The sequence below is a fragment of the Felis catus genome, chromosome D2, assembly GCF_018350175.1.
Source record: "Felis catus isolate Fca126 chromosome D2, F.catus_Fca126_mat1.0, whole genome shotgun sequence".
Classification (NCBI taxonomy): domain Eukaryota; kingdom Metazoa; phylum Chordata; class Mammalia; order Carnivora; family Felidae; genus Felis; species Felis catus.
In genome coordinates this window covers 11444492-11468229 of record NC_058378.1, presented here as the reverse complement: position 1 = coordinate 11468229, position 23738 = coordinate 11444492, and the positions used below count along the sequence as shown (strand labels likewise).

General features: G+C 40.4%; 1 protein-coding gene and 1 long non-coding RNA gene across 10 annotated transcripts in view; one reads left to right on the top strand and one right to left on the bottom strand.

Moving 5' to 3' along the window:
- The window catches only part of RYR2 (ryanodine receptor 2), a 757942-nt gene that overhangs the window by 444904 nt on the left and 289300 nt on the right, over nt 1–23738 (top strand). For all 9 annotated transcript variants that reach the window (XM_023240368.2, XM_023240367.2, XM_023240360.2 and 6 more), the window contains 3 exons: nt 4677–4760; nt 19225–19384; nt 22511–22658. In XM_023240368.2, the coding sequence (XP_023096136.2) occupies nt 4677–4760; nt 19225–19384; nt 22511–22658 (392 nt within the window). The remainder of the gene's footprint in view (nt 1–4676; nt 4761–19224; nt 19385–22510; nt 22659–23738) is intronic.
- Nucleotides 11567–19334, bottom strand: LOC123380739. Its single transcript, XR_006586860.1, has 3 exons — nt 18214–19334; nt 17749–17857; nt 11567–14415 (listed from the first exon to the last, which is right to left on the bottom strand). It is a non-coding gene; the product is annotated as an uncharacterized LOC123380739 (long non-coding RNA).

Genomic DNA, 23738 nt, shown 5'->3' with positions numbered 1-23738 from the left:
TCTCTCCTCATTCCTCAGCAGACTCCTTTTTTTTTTTTTAATATTTTGATAATGCATTCCAATATAATCCCTTTGTTTGTTTTTAAATGTTTATTATTTTTGAGGGAGGGTATGAGTGGGGGAGGGGTGGGGGAGGGGGAACAGAGGATCTGAATTGGGCTCTGCGCTGACAGGAGCGAGCCCAGTGTGGGACTCAAACTCGGGAACCATGAGATCATGACCTGAGCCAAAGTCAGACGCTCAATTGACTGAGTCACCCAGGTGCCCCTACTCCTCAGCAGACTTTTAAACGTCTTAAACATGTGAGTTAAACAGCATTAAACCAGATACAGTGGTTTTAATACAGATAATACAGAGACCAATTCAAAGAACTTGGGGTGGTTGATAATTTCACTAAATAGATTTTTTAAATGATCTGTTGCTCTGATTTTAAAACCTCCTTGGATTAGGCATAGAATTCTTAGATATAAAGCCAAAACACATGATCAATAAATTGCATTTTATATACGCAAAACCTTTTGTACTTCAGAAGAAACTATGAAGAAACTTTTGACGAGAAAAGCTACAGACTGGGAGAAAATACTTATGTGTCATATAAATTATGTCATGTCATACATATCATACATTATATTTGTAGACTTTGTAGAAAATAAGGGGAAGTCCTGCTAAAGGATTTGTATTCAGAATATATAAAGAGTTCTTACAACTCAACAATAAGAGTACATACAGCCCAATTAAAAATAAACAAAGCATTTGAGCATGTATTTTACCAAAGAAGATCTATGAATGACGAGCAAGCACATTTATAAAATGCTTAACATCATAGCTCATTAGGAAAATGCAAGTGAAATCATAATGAAATACTTCACACACATTCGAAGGGCTATGACATAAAAGACAGACTGGAAAACCCCCATGAATTTACCAAACAACCTAGCAATTCTACTCCTACATATGTAACTAAGAGAAATGAAACCTTATATCCATGGAAAGACTTTTGTATGAAGGTCTGCAGAAGCATCTTCATAGAAGCATTATATGTAATAGTCAAAAGGTTGAAACCATGCAAATGTTCATAAACTTATGAATGGAGAGACAAAATGTGATGTAGCCCCACAATGGGATACTTTTCAGCAATAAAAGGAAATAAGCTACTGGTAAACATTATAACATTCATAAACCTAAAAAACATTAATCTGAGTCAAAAAAGCCTGGCACAAAAGATCCTAATTTATATGATTCTTTAAAAAAATTTTTTTAACGTTTATTTATTATTAAGAGACAGAGAGAGACAGAGCATGAGCATGGGAGGGGCAGAGAGAGGAGGAGACGCAGAATGTGAAGCGGGTTCCAGGCTCCGAGCTGTCAGCACAGAGCCCGACGCGGGGCTTGAACTCACAAACTGCGAGATCATGACCTGAGCCAAAGTCAGACGCCCAGCCAACTGAGCCACCCAGGCACCCCTGTATGATTCTTTTTATATATAATTTTTAGAAAAGGCAGATCTACGGAGACGGAATATAGATTAGTGGTTGCCTGGGGGAGGTGGGGTCGGAGTGAGGAATGAGTGCAAACAGGCATGAGGAACTTGGTGAGATGAGATATGCTAAAACTGGATTGTAGTGATGGTCATACAACTTTGCAGGTTTATTAAAACAGTAATAAATTAACCTCTTCGAGATACATTTCTGACCTGACAGCTTCTAATTCTATCTTTCTGAGCATAATCCTCAGTAACCTGTCTGTTGTCCATCCACCTAAGTGTGAGTCCCTCAGTGTGGCATTCAAGGCCCTCACTTAATGTATAGTCAAGTTCTCCATTCATTGTAATCAGAAGATTTCTCAGTGTGTGTGCCCTCAAAGATCGAATTGTCAGAGTTTAAGATAGATCCTAATATTATTGTCACCTTGAGTTCCCTCAGAGCTGGGTCTGGCATCCTCCTGGTGATTTCATAGCTTTCTACATATCTCATTGGACACAGGACACTGAATTGTAATTAACTATTGCTGTAGTCCTCACTGACCAGTAAGCTTATCCCCAGAATTTAGGATAGGGCCTGCCACTAGTGATGTTCAGGAGGTATTCATTGAATAGTTAAATGAATGAAGGAATAATGACAAAAAACTTCCTATCCTATGGACAATGATTGAATACGTGTAACCCATGTTTGTTCTCTGAGTGTGTTTTCTATTCTTCTATTAATGATCAGTCTCATTTTTTAAAATTGTTTTTAAGTTTATTTATTTTTGAGAGACAGCCAGAGAGAGTGAGTGGGGGAGAGACAGAGACAGAGAATCCCAAGCAGGCTCCATACTGTTAGCACAGAGCCCGATGTGTGGCTTGAACTCACAAACCGTGAGATCATGACCTGAGCCGAAACCAAGAGTCAGACACTTAACTGACTGAGCCGTCCAGGTGCCCCATGCTCGATCTCATTTTAATTGGCACATTCTCTAGGTAATTTTTATAGCTTCAGTCAGTTCTTGATCTGTCCATACTTATGCAGGTTAACACTTGAAGGGTAATTTCACAGGATCATCTGAATTTTACCACGTTTAACCTAAAATTTAACTTGGTGACAGTTGATGTGTAAATACACATAGCTGTACCTATCTATGCCATCTATCTATCTCCAGATTTTCATTTTTAAGATGTTGTGGAGGATAAGTGTAAATGAATTGTAGATATTTGCTACATCCCTTCTGGAACTGACTAGAACCTAGGAATTCTGTAATCCAAAAAGGACTAGCCATTGTCTCTTATTCTGTTGGGATAGGAGAAACCACTCATTGTCATGGCTACTAAAGGCACATTGTTCCATATAAACCTGGGGGACTTTAAAGGTTGAGTTCTACATGTGAATGGTAAGGATATTTCTCAGGAAAAGCAATGAAAGGTCATTCAGGGGAGGAAAAGATAGAGTATCTTAAAAAAAAATGGATAAACCCTTCCTGGCAAACAGGGACCCCTGATAGACGTTTGCAAACAAGATTTTTTTTCTAGATAGAAAGTTCAGTAAAGGATTAAAAACATATGGGCATTTGTGTCTACTAAAGGTTGCGTTTCAAACCAGTGGTAAAAGGTGAATTATTTGGTAAATATTTTATGAAGAATTAGGTATCCATCTGGAAAAAAAAATAAAGTTAAGCTGTTGTGCCTGAAGCTAATAGACCCCCCTGACCATCACCCCCACACAGGAAAGCATGGACATTTTTCTTCAAATGACTTTACAAATGGGGTATCTCTCAGTGCCACATAAAATTCAGAAGCTATAAGAAAAGATGGTAAGTTTCAGTTATATAAAAACATATTTGAGATTCTGCATATAAATAGCACTAAATAAAGGAAAAAGACAGACTAGAGAAAAACATTTGCAACTCCTATCTCAGACATAGGAAAAGCTTCTAAAATGCAATAAAAAACCCAAATCTAATGGAAAAGTGAACAAATAATATTTTCAAAGAAAAAAAGTACAGGTACTCTTAAGAATATGAAAAAAGCACTCAGATACACTTAGAATATGAAAAATACAGGAGCGCCTGGCTGGCTCTGCTGGTAGAGCATATGACTGTTGGTCTTGGGGTTGTAAGTTTGAACACCATGTTGGGTGTAGAGGTTACTTAAAAGTATAATCTTAAAAAAGCAAATTAAAATGGTAATGAGATACCCTTTTAACCGACTAATTGGCAAAGCGTAAGCGGTTTGCTAACTGTGTATGGGAAACGGGCGATGTTGTAGACTGCTGGTGGGAATGTAAATTATTAGCAACTCTATAGACATTTGATAATATTTATGAATCCTTATTTTATCTGATTTATTTTGAGAGCTAGAGAGAGAACCAGTGGAGGAGGGGGAGAGAGAGAGGGGGACAGAGGATCTGAAGCAGGCTCTGCACTGACAGTAGAGAGCCTTACGTGGGGCTCAAACCCACGAGCTGTGAGATCATGACCTGAGCTGCAGTTGGATGCTTAACTGACTGAGCCACCCAGGAGTCCTATAAATCTTTAAAATGTATATACCCTGTGACTCAGTAATCCCATGTCTAGGAATTTTTAACCTACAGATGAAGGATACAGTACATGTACTAAATGTATGAGGTTGTTCATTGTGGCATTGTTTGTAATAACAAAAGACTAGGTATGAACAGAGAACTGGGTAAAAACATTCTGATACATCCAACTAATGGAGAACTTCAAAGTTGTTGAAAAATTAGCCAGCTTTATATGAAAGAACCGTATATCAAAGTTATGGTGCAAAGTCAAGATAGAAAATTGCAGAGAACTATACTCATTGTGTAAAAGGGAACAAAGAAACAATACACACGCACACACACACACACCCACACACCCATACATGTGTGTTAGAGACTGCACAGACTAGAGCAGGATATTCAAGAATTGGAAGCAATCAGTGCCTTTAGGGAAAGAAACAGGACCATAGGGAGGGGTTTGGAGAAAGACATACTATTCACTTGTTTTTTTGTGATGTTTCAATTTTCAATGTCTTACTCATTACTCAAAACTAAATACTTTATAAGCGTTTTTCCTTTGCATTAACAATTTCTTCTCTGCTTTCAAGGTTGACTGTCCTACCTTATTCCCATCCGCTATTATGTTGGGTTATTCCAGACATAGAGAGGGAGTTCTTACAGCTCATCTCTGGTTTTGTTTTCCAGGACTTTGTTGGCATTAGGATGTCATGTGGGAATAGCAGATGAACATGCTGAAGAAAAGGTGAAAAAAATGAAGCTGCCCAAGAAGTAAGTTGAACGTCTAAACAATATTAGTCTATGCATCAATTTAGTGCACCCAAATAACTCTTTTTTTAATTGTATTTAAATCCAAGTTAGTTATCAAATAGTGTAGTAACAGTTTCAGGAGTAGAATTTAGTGATTCATCACTTACATATAACACCCAGTGCTCATCTCAACAAGTGCCTGCCTAATGCCCATCCCCCATTTAGCCCATCCCCCTACCCAGCAGCCCTCAGTTTATTCTCTGTATTTAAGACTCTCTTATGTTTTATCCCCCTTCCTGTTTTTATATTATTTTTGCTTCCCTTCCCCTATGTTCATCTGTTTGGCTTCTTAAATTCCACATATGAGTAAAATCACGTATCTGTCTTTCTCTGACTTACTTCGCTTAGCATAATAGCCTCTACTTCCTTTCATGTTATTGCAAATAGCAATATTTCATTTTTTTAAATCACTGAGTAATATTCCATTGTATACATACCATATATACACATTGTTTTTAACCATTCACCAGATGATGGACATATGAGCTCTTTCCATAATTTAGCTATGGTTGATAGCTATAAACATTGGGGTGATGTGCCCCTTTGATTTAGCATTTAAAAATTTTTTTCTTTAATGTTTATTTGCTTTTGAGAGAGAGAGAGAGAGAGAGAGAGAGAGAGAGAGAGAGAGAGACAGAGTGCAAGCGGGGAAGGGAGGGGCAGAGAGAGAGACACAGAATCCGAAGCAGGTTCCAGGCCCTGAGCTGTCAGCACAGAGCCCAACACGGGGCTCGAGCCCATGAACTGTGAGATCATGACCTGAGCTGAAGTCAGATGCCTAATCGACTGAGCCACCCAGGCGCCCCTTGAATCAGCATTTTTGTATCCTCTGGATAAATACCGAGCAGTGCAATTTCTGGGTAGTAGGGTAGCTGTATTTTTAATTTTTTGAGGAACCTCCATGCTGTTTTCCAGAGTGGCCGCACCAGTTTATATTCCCACCAGCAGTGCAAAAGTGTTCCCCTTTCAACTCAGCCTCACCCACATCTGTTGTTTCCTGAGTTGTTAAGTTTAGCCGTTCTGACAGCATCCAGATAACTCCTGATGGATACCTGGGTGACTTCCTCAGTAAGGAAACAAAGCTCAGGAAATATTTGGGAGTATGTTATAAAAAGTATGTTATTTTCTCTGTGTGTAGGTGTGCGTGTATACACCTGTGCCTATATTTCTAACTGCTTATCTGTGGTTTTCTACTTTCTACAAAAAATATTCGTATAATTTAACTTGGTTTTTACTCAAAGAATATATATTTTTTAAAATGTTTTTTAAGGTTTATTCATTTTTCAGAGACAGAGAGAAAGAGTGGGAGTGGAGGTGGGGCAGAAAGAGAGGGAGACACGGACTCTGAAACAGGCTCCAGGCTCTGAGCTGTCCGCACAGAGCCCGATACGGTGCTCGAACTCATGGACCGTGAGATCATGACCTGAGCCGAAGTTGGACACTTAACCAACTGTAACACCCAGGTGCCCCACTAAAAGAATATATTTTGGGAATAGTTATAAAGTTGGCATTATTATCAACATTTTACGATGAGAATCTGAGACTATGAACCCTATAGGGGTGATTTTACCTGCTGGGCTACAGCCTCTATTCCGTGATCCTGTTTAACTTCTCAAAACCTCACCTTTCTCAGCTGCTAACAGATGATACCTTCTTCATAAGGATATTTGGGTATTAAGTGAGGAAGTGTTAAAGAAATGATTGCTATATCCTGTTATTGTTTTTGCTTTATTTCAGTTTCCAGGAGGTACACACATTGTAGATAGGAGGTCTGGAAATGTGTTCAGTAATATCATGAAGATTAAAGCAAAGCAGCCACCCCATAATCTCCATCAGTCACCCTGGCTTTGTGTTACCCCAGATAAACACAAAATCAAAATAGAAATAGTGTGGGAAGCCTGAGTGACTCAGTGGGTTAAGCATCTGACTCTTGATTTCTGCTCAGGTTGTGATCCCAGGGTGGTGGGATGGAGCCCGTGTTGTGCTCCACTCTGAGCTTGGAGCCTGCTTAAGGTGCTGTCTCTCTGCTTTTGCCCCTTTCCCCTGCTTGCACGCTCTCTTCCTTAAAGAAACAAACAAGCAAACAGATAAATAAATAATTTTTTTAAAAGGGGGATAAAAAGAAGGAACATCAGGCAAGTCATGTTGCTGATGTCACGCTCGTACCTGGCATTTTAGAAACTAGGAGCATTGTGGGGCGCCTGGGTGGCGCAGTCGGTTAAGTGTCCGACTTCAGCCAGGTCACGATCTCGCGGTCCGTGAGTTCGAGCCCTGCGTCGGGCTCTGGGCAGATGGCTCAGAGCCTGGAGCCTGTTTCCGAATCTGTGTCTCCCTCTCTCTCTGCCCCTCCCCCGTTCATGCTCTGTCTCTCTCTGTCCCAAAAATAAATAAACGTTGAAAAAAAAAGTTTAAAAAAAATAAAAAGAATAAAAAATAAATTAAAAAAAAGAAACTAGGAGCATTGTAATAAACAAAGCCCCAGCCCTTATTGAGTGTACATCTACAGAAGTCTGTTCCTCTTCTGTTAGATTTATTCCTATGTGTCTCATCTATCTTAGATATTAAGGATTTCTTTCTTTTTGTCATTGCACATGATCTCTAAATGATATTTTAAAAGATAATCAATCTAGCAATATTACTAAATTTATTGTTAACAAATAACTCTGCAGATTCTTGGAGTTTTCCATGTAATAATAATATTACCTGATATTGATGGCAGTTTGTTTTCTTCCTTTCCAATATGCCTACTGTTTTTTGTGTGTCATTGCATTGGCTATGTTGAATATCTCAGGTAATAGTAGCTTATAGTGTCTCATTCCTGAATCTTAAAAAAATAAAAAAAACTTTGGGGTTTAAGTACCTTGTAGATTATTAATGGATCCCATTATTATTATTATTGTTTATTGGAGAGAAAGAGAGAGAGTGCTAGTGGGGAAGGAGCAGAGAGAGAGGGAGAGAGAGAAGCCTAAGCAGGCTCAGCACTGTCAGTGCAGAGCCCGATGCAGGGGTGAATTCTGGGAACCATGATATCATGACCTGAGCCAAAATCAAGAGTCGGATGCTCAATTGACTGAGCCACTCAGGCACCCCTTATCCCTCCTTTTAATCAACAAATTAGACATTCATACAGAAACGAGAGCATCTTTGTGGAGGTTTCCGGATTTTGCACCTTACTCCAAGAGACCCAGCAGGAATCTCACTCACCAGTTCAGATGGCAGGGGACAGACAGACCCCAAAGAAACCTTAGAACCTGATTAACAGGTGCAACTGCCCAGATCCCTCTTGTGGCTGTTTGGGCAAGAATTGGGTGAGTGCTGAACTGAGCAGACTCTCACCCACCACAGAGAGCTTGCAGAAATCTAGCCCTTCAAAAGGGAGATTCCAGTACACCATTGAAGAAGAAAGGAAAAGGAGGGGTGCCTGGGTGGCTCAGTTGGTTAAGCGGTTAAGTGTCCGACTATGGCTCAGGTCATGATCTCATAGTTCATGAGTTCGAGCCCCATGTCAGGCTCTGTGCTGACAGCTCAGACCCTGGAGCCTGCTTCGGAGTCTATGTCTCCCTCTCTCTCTGCCTCTCCTCTACTCATGCTCTGTCTCTGTCTCTCTGCCTCTCTCTCTCTCTCTCTCTCTCTCTCTCTCTCTCTCTCTCTCTCTCTCTCTCTTTCTCTCAAAAATAAATATTAAAAAGAAAGGAAAAAGGAAAAAAATGAGTTTAGTCATGGTGAAGTGGTAGGAGAAATTTTCTGGACACTGCCCTACCTCCAAGAAGGTGCCTTTTGGGGCTGATTTATCTAGTGAAGGTGACCTGTCCCACAGGAAAAGAGGAAGATGGTGAGAGAGGACCCAGCTTCCCCAGCTGGCAAGATGCAGCTTGAGATACCCATTTCTGTCCATCAGCACCCAGTGTACTAATGTGGGAGCTTAGTGGGTAGAAGCTTAGGGAGGATTTGGGGAAAGAGGAAGATAATATTTGCAGACATTGAATCTGGTCAGCAGAAAGTCCATCTAGAAGCCTTTGGGAATGACATGCCCTACCCCATCTCCCTACCCAGGCCATGGGCCTCCCCAGCTCACTAAGTGCTAAACCCATACTTCTCCCCCACTCTGCTGCTGGCTTTGTGAGTGTGCTCCCAGGTAACTCCAGGAGACAGGGAGTATGCTCAGAGAACAGGCCACACATGGTGGGCAGGGAAGTAACCATAAACTTGAAATATAACACTCCCCTCTGCAAATCAAAAAAAGAGGTTTCTAATTACCTGCCTGGCCAACTCTATGAACCAGAGAAGACACAAGAGCTGGTTAAGAGGGTCTTGGCAATTTCAAATGCAAAAGCAAAAATGCATACCTATAAGCAACGTGAAAAATCAAGAAGTGTAGAGTCACAAAAGGAAAATAATTCTCCAGCAACCAAGCTCAAAGGCACAGAGTATTAGGAGCTGATAAAGAATTTAAAGTAACCGCTCTGAAGAAATTCAGCACGTTAAGAGGAAACTCAGAAAGACAATCCAGTGAAATCAGGAATCAGGAGTAACCTTAATAAACAAAAGGAGATCTTTACCAAGGCAATTGAGATTCTAAAAAAGAACTAAAGGGAAATACTAGACCTGAATAAGTCAGGGAATGAGATGAAGAATGCAGAGGAGAAAATCTGTCACAAGGCAGACCAGGGGCAAGAAGGACACGTGGCTTAGAGGACATGAACATAGAATTACTATAGTTAGAAGAAGAGCGGGACCTGAGTTTAAAAAGAGTGAAGAAAGCCTAAAAGACCTCTCAGATTCTATCAGAAAAGCAAATATCTGAATGATCAGGCTCCAGAAGGAGAAGGGAAGGTGAAGGGGACAGAGTTTATTTAAAGAAATAATAGCCAAGAACTTCCCAAACCTGGAGAATGACTTGGATGTACAAGTCCATGAAACCAATAGCACATGCTATTATCTGGGTGTAAAAAGACCTTCTCCAAGACACATTAAAAAAAATTTTTGTTAACGTTTATTCATTTTTGAGAGACAGAGCACCAGTGGGGGAGGGGCAGAGAGAGGGAGACACAGAATCCGAAGCAGGCTCCAGGCTGTGAGCTGTCAGCACAGAGCCTGATACGGGGCTCGAACCCATGAACCGCGAGATCATGACCTGAGCCGAAGTCAGATGCTCAACCGACTGAGCCACTCAGGTGCCCCTCCAAGACACATCTTAATGAAACTGTCAAAAATCAACCGTAAAGAAGGAATCTTGAAGCCAAGGAAAAGAGAAAGTAACTGACAAAGGAAGCCCCATTAGGCTACCTGCTGATTTCTCAACAGAAACTCTGACAGGCCAGGAGAGCGTGGAATGATGTATTCAAAGCATTGAAAGATAAAAATTGCCAGCCAGGAATATGCTGTATGGCAAAGGTATCCTTCAGATACGAAAGAGAAATAAAGGCTTTCCCAGACAAAAGCTGAGGGAGTTTACTGTCTTTAGACTGGCGTCACAAGAGATGCTGAAAGGAATTCTTTGTGCCGAAATGGGAAGACGCTATCCCAGAAACATAGGGTGTGAAAGCTCACAGCACGCTGGTCATGGGAAAGAACAGTCACACTTAGAGAACTGTAACTCTACATTCGGATGGTGTGTTAACCATGCAACCATAGTATGAAAGTCAAAGGAGATGAGTAATAAGAACGATAGCTGCTATAGATTGTTAACAAATGCACGACACAAAAGGAGATAAATTATAACATCAGTAATATGTAACGGAGAGTAAAGGTGGAGCCTTTTTAGGTGTTCAAAGATAAGTTGCTGTCAGCCTAAAATGGACTGTTTTATCTGTAAGATGTTTTATTGTAATTCACAAGGTAACCACCAAGCAGAGACCTTGAGTGGATCCTCAAAAGACAAAGGGAAACAGAACATACCTCCATGGAGTATAACCAATTACAGAAGTAGGCATAAACAGAGCGGGGTGGGGGGGGGGGGGAAACAATGGAAATGCAAAAGAACCAGAAGGCAATGAATAAGATGGCATTACTAAGTCCTTACATATCAATAATTACTCTAAATGTACATTGATTGAATTTACCCATCAAAAGGCACAGAGTGGCTGAATGGGGAAAAACATAACTCCTACAGGCTGCCTACAAGAGACCCATTTCAGATTTAAGGATGCACACAGACTCAAGTGTCATTTGCATTACATGCTACATTTCCTCTTTGAAAATAGGCCATTTGAGTGTGAGTGTTTTCTGATACATAATACACACCATTTCACTAAAAATCCTTAAGGACTTTTGTAGAATGTGTGATTCATGGCAGTTCTTTTCTCCCTTTCTCCTTATTCCTCTGCAGAACAAACAAGCAGACAGCTGAAGAGTGTAACACATTATATTATCGTCAATTCTTAAATTCACAAATCTTTGTACATTTATTGTAAAGTGAAGCTCTGGACCTACTGCATAGTTTGATGAACATAGAGTCCATTTACTGTAGGAATAAAGAAAAAAACGCAGTAGAAATAATTCACTCAGAGAGTTTATGATTGCCGATTTCTAATATGCCCGAGTAATTGAGATTTAGAAGCAAAACTATAGGTTTACTTTATATTTATTTATTAAAAAAATTTTTTTTATAGAAAGAGAGAGAGTGACAGAGTGGGAGTGGGAGAGGGACACAGAGAGAGGGAGACAGAACCTGAAGCAGGCTCCAGGCTCTGAGCTGTCAGCACAGAGCCCGATGTGGGGCTCAAACTCATGAACCATAAGATCATGACCTGAGCCGAAGTCGGATGCTTAACTGACTGAGCTACCTAGGTGCCCCCAAAACTATAGGTTTAAGTGAAAAGAAAATCCTTGTCTAAATACCAATGCCATTTATTAAAACTTTTCTTTAGCACTCATGTGTGTTAATAAATCAGCACAGAACATAGGACCAGGAACTGGTTGTCTGACTGTATCACTGGGAACAATAGGTGATGTTGAATTATGAATTGGTAGTGTTTAGATTGTCTGAGCGGTCTTTAAATCCAGTGACAAATCCCCTCCATACCCCACTACCTTCTTACCACTAATGCTAATGAAGCCCCTGGTGGTGATGGGAAATGGAGGGGTAAGTGGTGTCTCAGGCATATTGAGCCACATAAAAGGCTAAGAATGATAATCTAAGGCTAAGAATGCATGTATATAGATACAAATGACTTTTTGAGATGAAGGCTTGGATGCTGAAATGTGTGGACCCATGACATAGTACATGTACCAAATTCAGTTGGTGTAAATATTTACCTAAGTGAAAGGCAGTGTTACAAATACCATTGGATTTTTTCTGTCATGGTGAGGCACTGTGATCACGAAAAAACAAAACCGGTTTATAGACTTCTTTTCTGTGTAAGGAGTAAATTTCACAAACCACAAATTAAAAAATGCGCTAGCGTGCAATGTTCTTTATTTTCTCTGATCAGGTTTAATCTTGCATTCAAGCCCAAAGGGCCTTGCACCAGAATGAAGCTTAGTATTAGAAACTTAATCCTAGTCTTTTCAGGGAAAACTCTTAAAATCATTGTTTTCTGTGTTTATTCTCACCTTTAAATTTTTGATTGAAATGTCATATTCTCCAAGCGGTTTTTCTTGACATCTTAAAAAAAATAAAATAGTTCCCTATGTAAAATTGTACTTTTCCCCATGTCCCCTCTTCTACTTTATTTTTCCCCGTAGCACTTACATCTTCTAACATACTATTGTTTTACACTTTGTTTACTGCCTACTGGCATCCGAATATAATTCCTATAGACTTTTTTGTCCATATTGTTCAGTGATATATCATTAGTTCCTGGAATAGGGCCTAAAACATTCTACCGCCAAATGAATATTCGTTGTTGGATTTGAATTGAAGGTCTACCCTCCTCTTACTCCCAGGACCACCTGTGTTTAGGACACTCACCCAATGGGGAGCGAACACTGGATCCATCGTCCACCTCATTTGACTGTGCTGCCAGGACTGATTTATGTCAAAGAAAACCAGAGCTGGACAGGAGTTAAAGCCATAAAGGCAAATTGTATTCAGGAACTTTTGCAAATAGGGAAGAGAGACCATGTATAGAACTGGACTCCATTCTGAATACAACAATGATAAGTGGGGATTTATAACCAAGGAGCAGCAGGGCTGCAGGTCAGTAGATAGAAAATTACTTAGGAAGACACATCAAGAAGGGGGATTCTGCAAGATGAACTTGATAGGATTCTTGCTGAAGGCAGACCAGGTGATGGGATAACAAGGTAGGGGATGAGGGATGCCATCCGATAGGAAGGTTGGAGGATTTTCCTTAAACTGATTGATCAGTAGGATTCTTGCTAAAATGGAACTAATTGGAACATGACAGAGCCCAAGGTCAGAGTCCTAGACAGAAAGAGGATTCAGAGGAGCCTGACTCGAGTTTGGTCTGAGTGTCTTTGTCTTTTGTCTTCATTCACCTCTGCTGGCATCTTATGGGGTGCCTGTTTTCTGCACTGGTCTTGGTAATGAGTCCACACAGTGGGTTTCTCCTTCTCATTTCTTTGAGTCCTCCAGGTCACTGCTCTTCTTTTTGCCTCTTCATTGCTAGAAACCTGAGAATATTCTCTCTGGCAACTTGGGGACTGCAGTCAGTTGGTGGAGGGAGGTGGGAGACTTGGCTGGCTGCCATATCTGTTTTTCTGTAGTCGTGCTGCACGATGAAGGGCTTGGGTATGAGAGATTCTAGGACCTGGCCATTATCCTTGGTACACTCTGGGGACAAGACAGAAGTTCACTTTGGCCGCGGGATCTACCTGGTCTCTTCCTGGGTGGGGGTTGGAGAACTCTGGCTTCCCTCTAAATCCTCCTGTTCTTCTAGGCTCTGTGGAACCTATTTGCGCAGGGCATAAGAAGTCTTTATCGGTAGTATTTATTTTATGCCTTCTGTCCCAAGGCATCTGGGCCTTGCTCTTTTGATACTCAAAAACCTAACTTTTACTGTCCGAAGGCCTTTATCTAAAAGACTATGGTCTCTGCAGTGAATTTTCAAAGTCTATTTTAAAAATCCAAACCAAGAATGGCTTTCTTTGGTCTCTCTCTTGAGATGACCCCTTCTTGGGGCACTGGATACCTTGTGGTTTTGTTTCAAAGGGGCTTTGGGGTAGGGGAAGGCCTTGGAGTAAAAAGAAATTGATAAAAGGGAGTTGGGTGGTGGGGGCAGGTCTCCAGGGCACTTCATCATATTACCTTTACTTAAAAACAAGGAAGTGAAGTAATAGAAGAAACATATCCCTTGTCCATTTCCCTCCTAATTTGTACATTGAAATTAATTCTCCCGTATTTGTGCTCTGGAGGAGTTTTGAATTCTCTTTCTGTTCTTTCTGTGAAAATGTCAGCCCAGTATGCATTTTTAGTAGATGTGCTTCCAGCAAAAACTTGTCCTGAATATCTCTGATGTGCAGTCATCTGAGATTTTCCCATTTGTTCCAAGGTACTTGAAGGGCGGATTTGGTTTTGAAATTTACACCTCACATCCACTGAACTTGGACATAATCTTTTCATGTTTACTGCGCATCTTTCACAGCATAATGACTTCCAAGCTTCATTTAACCTGATTCATCCTAAACAAGGAAGCTTGAGAGGTGGGAGAGGCTAGAAAAAAAAAAAAAAAGGTTTTTCTCTTTAGTGTTTTTGGAATTCTGCCATGTTTTTGATGCTACCACTTTAATTGCCCCTTTAGTGATATTATACTGAGCACTTTATTCAGAGGCTCATTTAGAATACCTGCTTCAGAAAAATGCGGTTCAGGTGGGAATGAAGCCCAAAGTGAAATTGCTACTTCACGTGACAACTTATCAGCGGGGTCAAGTGCTGTCATTTTTTGTTTACATCTTCGATAATTTGGTGCAGAGGACACTGGCAGTTTGCCAGTTTTGTTTCATTTTGTTTTATTTCTCCAGGCACAAAGGTGTTTTAGAAAAGAAACTGAAGGGGCGCCTGGGTGGCTCAGTTGGTTAAGCGTCCGACTTCGGCTCAGGTCACGATCTCGCGGTCCGGGAGTTCGAGCCCCGCGTCAGGCTCTGTGCTGACTGCTCAGAGCCTGGAGCCTGTTTCAGATTCTGTGTCTCCCTCTCTCTCTGACCCTCCCCCGTTCATGCTCTGTCTCTCTCTGTCTCAAAAATAAATAAACGTTAAAAAAAAAATAAAAAAAAAAAAAAGAAAAGAAACTGAAGCCCTATACACATAGTTTATTAATCTGTTTTTTTTTTTAATTACTGGATTTTATGCCACATCAAAATAAATTGAGAGATAATAACTACAAAAGAATTTTGATACCTTGGAAGGTCAGTATATTGAATGTATTTATTTAATTCCATATATATTCCTCATCGGCTGCATTTCAGGATGATTGATGGAACAGGGACTTTGCATATAAAAGTAAAGGAAGTAAAACGATACCTACCAATCAGACTGCAGGAGAAAGAGATCTATTGACTGATGCTGGCAGAATTTTCCCAGGAAGGTCAAAAAGGGAGAACGTAACACATCAACATCAACATCTTTAACATGAGATATTTTGTATTTGATGCATATGATGATGTATTTTGAATTAATAGAATTACCATTGATACAACTTTTCCCTATTATTTGAGCTACGAAATTCTACTCCCCAAGAATTATAATGGTAATCTTTCTTTCCTTTATTTCTTGTAAATTTCTGGAAATTAATCTGAAACTTTACTTGAAACCACTTAGTTTCCAGTTTACATGCAGTACAGGAAAAGCTTTGCTTTTTGTTCTTTTTCAACCACGAGAAGAGAATATTTCATATAAGCAGTTGGTTGATCTTTATGTACCTACTAAAACTACATTAATAAGGTGAAATGGACAGTATTTACCAAAGTTCATTTATGCTCCTTTAAAAAAAATCCTATTTTTATATAATGATTCGATTCTTACTTTCTCAACATGTACTCCAAACAAAAATAGTTTTTTTAAATTTTTTTTTTTCAACGTTTATTTATTTTTGGGACAGAGAGAGACAGAGCATGAACGGGGGAGGGGCAGAGAGAGAGGGAGACACAGAATCGGAAACAGGCTCCAGGCTCTGAGCCATCAGCCCAGAGCCCGACGCGGGGCTCGAACCCACGGACCGCGAGATCGTGACCTGGCTGAAGTCGGACGCTTAACCGACTGCGCCACCCAGTCGCCCCCAAACAAAAATAGTTTTAAAAATCATTGTGATACTACTAATTCATATTGGTTAAGCATTCATGATGTCACCATTTTTGTTAAGTCTGTGAATTTCAAAAATATCTGTATTTGCTTTTACTATAGGTGATTTGAAGTACAACAGTATGGAAGTAAAGGTCAGGGGGAATGGGAGTCAGTAACTTTAATTTCGATGGGATTATTAGCCATTTAAAAGAATCACTTTATTATTTTTTTTAATGTTTATTTATTTTTAAGAGAAAAAGCATGCACAGGAAGGGCAGAGGGAGAGAGAGACAGACAGAGAATCTGAAGCAGGCTCCACATAGAGAGTCAGGTATCGCGAGATCATGACCTGAGCCAAAGTCGGATGCTTAACCGACTGAGCCATCCAGGTGCCTCTAAAAGAATCTCGTGAAGCTTCAAATCCTTTCTTGCACAGGGTTATGAAGAAAAGTAAAATAAATTATAGTCTACATCTGAAAATGAGCATAAACCAATTATTGTGCCATGTTAAATCAACGGATGCAAATACATCTCCAAGGGTTTTCATTATGATCACAGATTGAAGCCAGTCTAGTAGATATTCCATGTAGGAAGAGGAAATTTTAGAAGATAAACACTTATGTCACATATTATCCAGCTTTATCTATAATTTTTGACATGGAAGGACCTCCTTCCCATCTTCCACCTTTCAAACATCCCTCCCCATTCCGTATGAGATATTGCTGGAAAGCCTACCATTAGAATTGGTTGTCAGGGGAAGGATTTTTTTCACTTCACATGCACATACCCCTCATTAAGATGGCTTAGGCTCTAATCGATTTTTCATAGATTAGTTTCCAAACTGTATCCGGTATGTCTCCTGTCTGACAGTTAGGAGGTCTCAGGGCCATTAGAAAATGGGAGGAGAAAGACTTGTGTGCTGTTATGCTACCTCCTGCTGGGTGATGGTGGGGAAGCCAGGAGGAGGGTGTCAAGCAGAGGTGGGAAGACAGGGCGGTAGAGAAGACTGAGTTCTTGATCACTGATTCTAACACTGCCTCCAGCTAGTCATGTTAAACTTGGAAATTAAACTGTGCTAGCTTGATCATATGTTGGTACTTGGAAAATAAACTCTGTTAGCTTGATCATCTGTTGGTACGTTGGAAATCTATTAGGAGCTCTTTCTCGAAGAAAATATTTTTTGAATGAGTGGCACCTGGCTGGCTCGGTCAGACGAGCATGTAAGTGTGGATCTGAGGGTTGTGAGCACAAGCCCCTCGTTGAGTGTAGAGAAAATCTTTAAATGTATATATTTTCTGAAAAAAGAACTTGTATGTAGACTGTGCTTCTAGTTTACAGATTTATCTATTTATAACCAGAATTCTATAACATACAATGATTTGTATGAGTGGTTAAAAAAATCCCATGTGATTTCTTTATATAAAAAAAAAAGACAGGAAAAAAAATATTGTTAATTACCTAAACCTGCAGAGTGCTGATTTAAAACAGAATGAAATTTCTTGTCTATAATTATAGCTTGTGACTATAAATTGAATGACATAAGGCAGGAATTAACCTTAACTGTAACAATTGCCAGACCAATCTAATCCACTTAAAACAAAACAAAATATTTCTCATACTTTTGTCTATAGGTAAATGACTTATAAAATACTAGAGGTCTCCTAAGGAAATAGAAGTAACTAAGGCAAAGTCAACTGTATTCAACCTTAAAATTATTTATTTCTGTAACACATCAATTCATTCAACATATTTTTATTGAATGCTTACCATGTATCTGGTACTATTCTCCGTTTGACAGATAGTGAGGAATATGGCAGTCAAACTCTCTGCTCCAAAGAAGGTTGCCTGCTAATTCTGAGAGCCATAGCCCAGAATACTTAAAAGAAAAACGATGACATAGTTTTATCTCAAAGAGCATTTTCTCATGTTCTAATAATTTTTTTTTTAACTTGGTATAGTTAGCTGGTTTTCTTTGTACAAAGGAGAATCTTTGAGATGAAGCCGCATGTACTGGGGTGCCTGGGTGCCTCGGTCTGTTAAGCATCCAACTTTGGCTCAGGTCATGATCTTGCAGTTCATGGGTTTGAGCCCCGCATGGGGCTCTGTGCTGACAGCTCAGATCCTGGAGCCTGCTTTGGATTCTGTGTCTCCTCTGTCTCTGCCCCTCCCCACTCATGCTCTGTGTCTCCCTCTCAAAGATAAACAAACATTAAATAAAAATGACGCATGTACCTTTATATTCAGTATATAAAGTTAATTCTTGCAAACACTACAGATCATCAAAAGGCTGCTTATCTGCCATGCCCTGTTTCAAGTATAAAGACAGTTAGAAAAATGGATTAGAAACAGATCCTGACCTCAAGGCATTGTTGATTATAGGGAATAGAACAATGACAGAAGAATGGCAGGGAGGCAGCTATAAAATAGGCTTTGTTCAAATCTCAGTAGTTAAAAAAGAGAATGAGGCAGCTGTGTGTGTGTCTGTACAGAGAAGTAGGACAGTATTATTGCCCTAATACGTGCATGTTTAAATTTTTATATTTTCAATTTTATATTTCTTCTGAAACATGAAAACTTATGCTCGTTTTAGTACTTTCTTTCCATTTCAGAGTGTGGAAGTAGTCTCTGATAAGAATTCCCTAAAATCCAGGCCTTCCTAATATTTTAGATGATTATGCACCTGGGATTTCCTACTCTCTGTCTTATCCAGAGGCTTCCTAAATTACATAACCAGGGAAGTCAAAAAGGGGGAATGAATTCATAAATGCATTAAAATCTCCCTATGCAATAATGAACAGTTAGTATCTGAAAGGACCCACAGGTTTATTAAATGAATATATGAATTTAATATAACATTTGAAAATTGAAAATATAAACAGGAAGAGAAATCTATCACATGTTTTCATTGGTAACCAGTATTTTCGTTAATACTATAAAAAAGCCTCAAATATTAGGAACTCAGAAACACTAAGTGTTTCTCAACTTTGAGAGATAGGTAAGGTGTCTTATTTTAGTTTTATTGACATAAAAATGAAAACAAAGATCGCGTGGCCTTTGTGCCTAATGAGTTATTAGCGTGCATGAAGGGCTCCAGGCTTGCTGACCGACCGGCCAGCGGTCCCCAGTGTGGTGTCTGGAATCATTAGAAGTGGGTGGGGCCATAAAAAGACCCTTAGAGGGATTTCTAAGCCTGGACTTGTTTTTGAAAGGCCAATTACATATCTCTTTTGTTTTGCTTTGTAGTTACCAGCTGACAAGTGGGTATAAGCCTGCCCCGATGGACCTGAGCTTCATTAAACTCACGCCGTCTCAGGAAGCGATGGTGGACAAGCTGGCGGAGAACGCTCACAACGTGTGGGCCCGGGATCGAATCCGGCAGGGCTGGACTTACGGCATCCAGCAGGTACGTGGGCGTTGAGCTTTACGGCACGTGGGCTGCGATTTACGGCAGCAACAGGTACGTGGGAATTTAGCTTCGTGGCGTGGGGGCTGAGATTTACCTAAGTGGTCATCAGCATGATTCCCAACAGGAGGGATTAAATAATGACCATTTTGAAACTCATATACATTTCTTAATGTGACTGTGCACTAAGGCCCCTCTTCAATGCTCGACTCAAGAAATCAGATGACCATAGCTCTGAGTGTTGCCGTGAGGCACTCAGTGAATGTTAACTAGAACAGAGATTTATAAGGCAGTTTTGTGGCATTTGTCTCTCTGAGGTTGTGTTTAAGGAGAAACCTTTGAAATAATGAGAAGATGGGGATAAGATAATAATAAAGGAGGTCCACAATTCCTTATTCGAATCCCCTGGGGCCAGATGAATTCCAGAATCGAGATATTTTTTTGGGTTTCTGGGACGTTGATGTGGTGACATATTACGTGTTACTTAGCACTCCCAGCAGGGCAGCAAAATGCTGCTACTAATTGTTCAGCACAGCGTAGGCATGATAATACCAGGAGGGATAAATAAAGACTATAAACAGGCTCGCATCAATTCAGATCATGTTTTACCACCAACCGAGTTTTTGTTAAACTTTGGTAAAAACTGAGTTTTCAGCGCTTTATGGATTTCAGAGCCATGGATCTCCATTAATGGGTGGTCCCCGTGGGAGTGACTGTCATTGAGTACATATTGGAATAAACATGGCAGAGGGGTGAAGAGCAAATTTTAGCTTTACCTCCTTGTCACCATGTGACCTTGGGAAGGCTACTTAAATTCTCTGTGCCACTGAGAATTTAAGGCTACTTAAATTCTTAAATTCTCTGCGCCACTGTTTTCCTCATCACTAAGTGATTTAACTTCATTATATAACTTCTGTCTGAGAAAGGCTGATAACAGTGCCTGCCTTCTAACGCACACAGAGAACAGTTTGCTATTATGTTAGGTGCCAGTCACCACGCCCAGACGTTTACATGTATTCTTTTTAACTCGCAACAACAGTTAAGTGAGGGAGAATGGTTTTTATTCCCGGTTCACTGTGTACAGGGGGCCTTATTGAGAGCACTGCGCTCAGTGCTGCACAGCTAGCAGGTGGCAGACACAGCTTGGGATCAAGGCTTCTGACTCCAGAGCCAAAAATTCTTCACTTCCTTGTTCCTTGTTGCCTCCAGCCAGCTCGTTTTGGGGCTGCCGTGACTTAAAAATTTTTCGGGAATAAAATGGATTCTTACTTATAGGCTTAGACTGTGGTTTGATATACAGCCTCAGTGTTGACTTGAAAAAAATGAATTTCCCAAATCCTTCTAAGCTGGTGACTTTTTGCCATTGGGAAGGCTAAAGAAAACTTGAATAGCCTTGAGTGGCCTCATAAAATATATGTTTATATTGAATTAAGCTGGCTATAATAGAGGAGAATGTCGGCACTAAATCTGCTTAAGCATTGTGTGTGTGTGTGTGAGAGAGAGACAGAGAGACAGAGAGACAGAGAGAACCTGATTCTTACACCCCAGAGGGCTAAGGGGTCCACACTGGCTCTCTGCAAAAGGAGGGCTAACTTGCCTTGAAGGCCACATGGCGGTGTCAGACAAACCAGGATTTCCCTGATGTCCATCTCTTCCTCGAGGGATGTTCTTTCCTGTTCATGCATTTCCTCCTACAAGCCTAAGGCTCTGTTTGAGCTGGCCAGAGCTCTCATTGAAATCCTTTCCCCATTCCCTCTCCCAGCTCCCACCCCTTCCCTCCACCGAATTCTCCACTGACATAACTCATGTTTGCTGGATTATCTGAACAAGCATCGTCTTGAATTTTCCATCACCTTCTTGTTAGCGTAATCTAGTTCAGACCTATACTGAAAGTCCTTGAAAACAGCTTCATTGAATTACCTCTTCTCTGTCTGACTCTAGCACAGCTGGTCTCAAACCTGAGTGCGTGTGGAATCCCCTGGGGAGCTCCTGTGAACACTCAGAATCTCAGGACATCTCTAGAGAGGATGATTCATTGAAGGCTTCAGAATTTCTGTAGAAAGTTTGGGGACAAAAACCATGTTGAAAAACAGGGGTGCTGGGTGGTGCATCTCACAGCTGGGCTGGCAGTGTAGGCGCTCTGTTTACACTGCTGGTTTATTTGGGGGTGGCTTTGGAGTGGTGCCCCCCACCAAGCAACCTAGGTGCTCTTGACCCTAATGGAGCAGGTATTGGTACGAATTTGCTAGAGCGAGGGGAGAAGAAAGGAGGAAAGGCTTTCCTTGCTCCTACCCACCCAGAACAGACCCACCACAGAACTCATTTTTCTCGAGAAGGTTTGGGAGGATCCACAGCCTCCTAATTCTTCATCATGCTGGGGTTATAGTGAGACTTGAGTATGCTGCCCGAAATATGGAGAGTCTGACAAAAACTGCAGCGGAATCTCAGTGAGTGGATGGAAGGGAGTAATTTCTTTGCCAGGACGGTAGGATAGCCCACTTTCTGGCTTTGCTGATACCGGTTTCATCACATTTTTCAAATTGGAGCCTCTTTTGTAACAGCCAAATTGTGAGTTTTGTAGTTCTTTGAGTATTTCTGTTATTAACTGGTCTCACAGGTTAATGGAGTCACTTGAGTGCATATTTTTCAAGCTAGTTGAGTTCATAGAATGGCTGCCTCTATCACACTGAATTTTTCTGAGAAAGGGACCCCAGCCTTATGTTGTTTGTAGACCGATGTCACTGAGAGGTGACCAGTGATCATTTGACTCTTCTTGGAACAAAGACTTATCAGTCAACTGTGCAAGGAAATGCTGCATGCTCCAAATTAGCCCATTGCCCTGTGACCCCAGCAGATGAAAGATGGTTACAGAGATCCTTCCAGTTGGCTTTTGTTACTGCTGTTTTTACTTTCTGTTACTGCTTTGAATGGATGCAGTTATTCATTGGATTGAATCTTTTGTATTGATAGTGGTTCAGTAACTTACCTGAGAAGACAAAGAAGGTGGGGGAGAGGCAGCTTTTAACTCAGGGACTTTACTTTTCTGTTGTATCTCGTGGCTGTCTCATTTCCAAAATGATTGCTTCAGCACTGCTTTGATGACCAACACCTCTTCTCTTCCCGTAGGATGTAAAGAACAGAAGAAACCCTCGCCTGGTTCCCTACACCCTTCTAGATGACCGCACCAAGAAGTCCAACAAGGACAGCCTCCGTGAGGCTGTGCGCACGCTGCTGGGATATGGCTACCATCTGGAGGCGCCAGATCAAGATCACGGTATTTGGGTTTTCCTTTCTTCCTCTTGGGTTGCAAAATTGTGTAGTAGTTCTTTAAAGCCAAATAATTGACTGAGGGGGGGGAACGTACGAGATGGAGTCCTTCAGGATGTAATTTAGTTTGTAATTTAGGCCAGTAGTTGGAACATTTTTTTTTTTCCTGAGGACACAAAGGATTAGGCTCATCTCTCAGTAGAATGTCTTAGGACCACAGTGCTTCTGCAAGGGGAAGAAATGGGTTTACCTTCCCAGAGAGTCTGAGGTTAATTAACCCTGAGATTGCCCCTGTTTCCATCCCACAGGCTTTCCTTCAGCTCTCCTTGTTTAGTTGGTGGGAGTAAACCCATAGCTACTGTCTTCGGAACCTTCATTATTTTTACTCATACCTATAGACACTATTCATTAATTAGTGCAACATTTTGCTTTCAGGTGAGCACATTAGAGTAAGCACTCAAGAAATATGTGTTGAAGAAATAGATTTTCAGAGGTTTTATAAAGAACACATTCCCCTTAAATAATACCTTTTAAGAATATGGTTTAAAATGATTAGTTCCTTAAAGCTTTGCCTGAAGTCTGAGTTGGTGTGAATATCCATATTTTAAAATTGGCAGAAATGAAATAAACTGTGCGTTTCCTTATAGTGGCTATATTTTTTGGTAGAAAGGTTTTAAAAATGCATCCTAAATATTCTCTGATGACTACTATTTTCAGTGTAATAGCTGTGCAAAGATGTCCAGACCATAAATAGTAATAATAGCTAATGATTTTACAGTGCTTATCAGGTACAGCAAATGTTTCTAAGACCTTAGGCAATTACTTACTCCTCACAGTAGTAATCCTGTGTGGATGGTTTCTCCCACATCCTGGCCAAGAATTGGTAGTGAATCTTTCTGATTTTAACCATTCTGATAGATACAAAATAGGATCTTATTAATAGTTTTAATTCTCATTTTCCTGAGAGTAATAGTGTTGAAATTTTTTCATGCACTTATGGGCCATTGGGATAAGTGTTTTTTCAAATCTATATCCATTTTTTAAAATTGGGTTGTTTTGTCTTTTTATTGAATTGTAACTATATGTC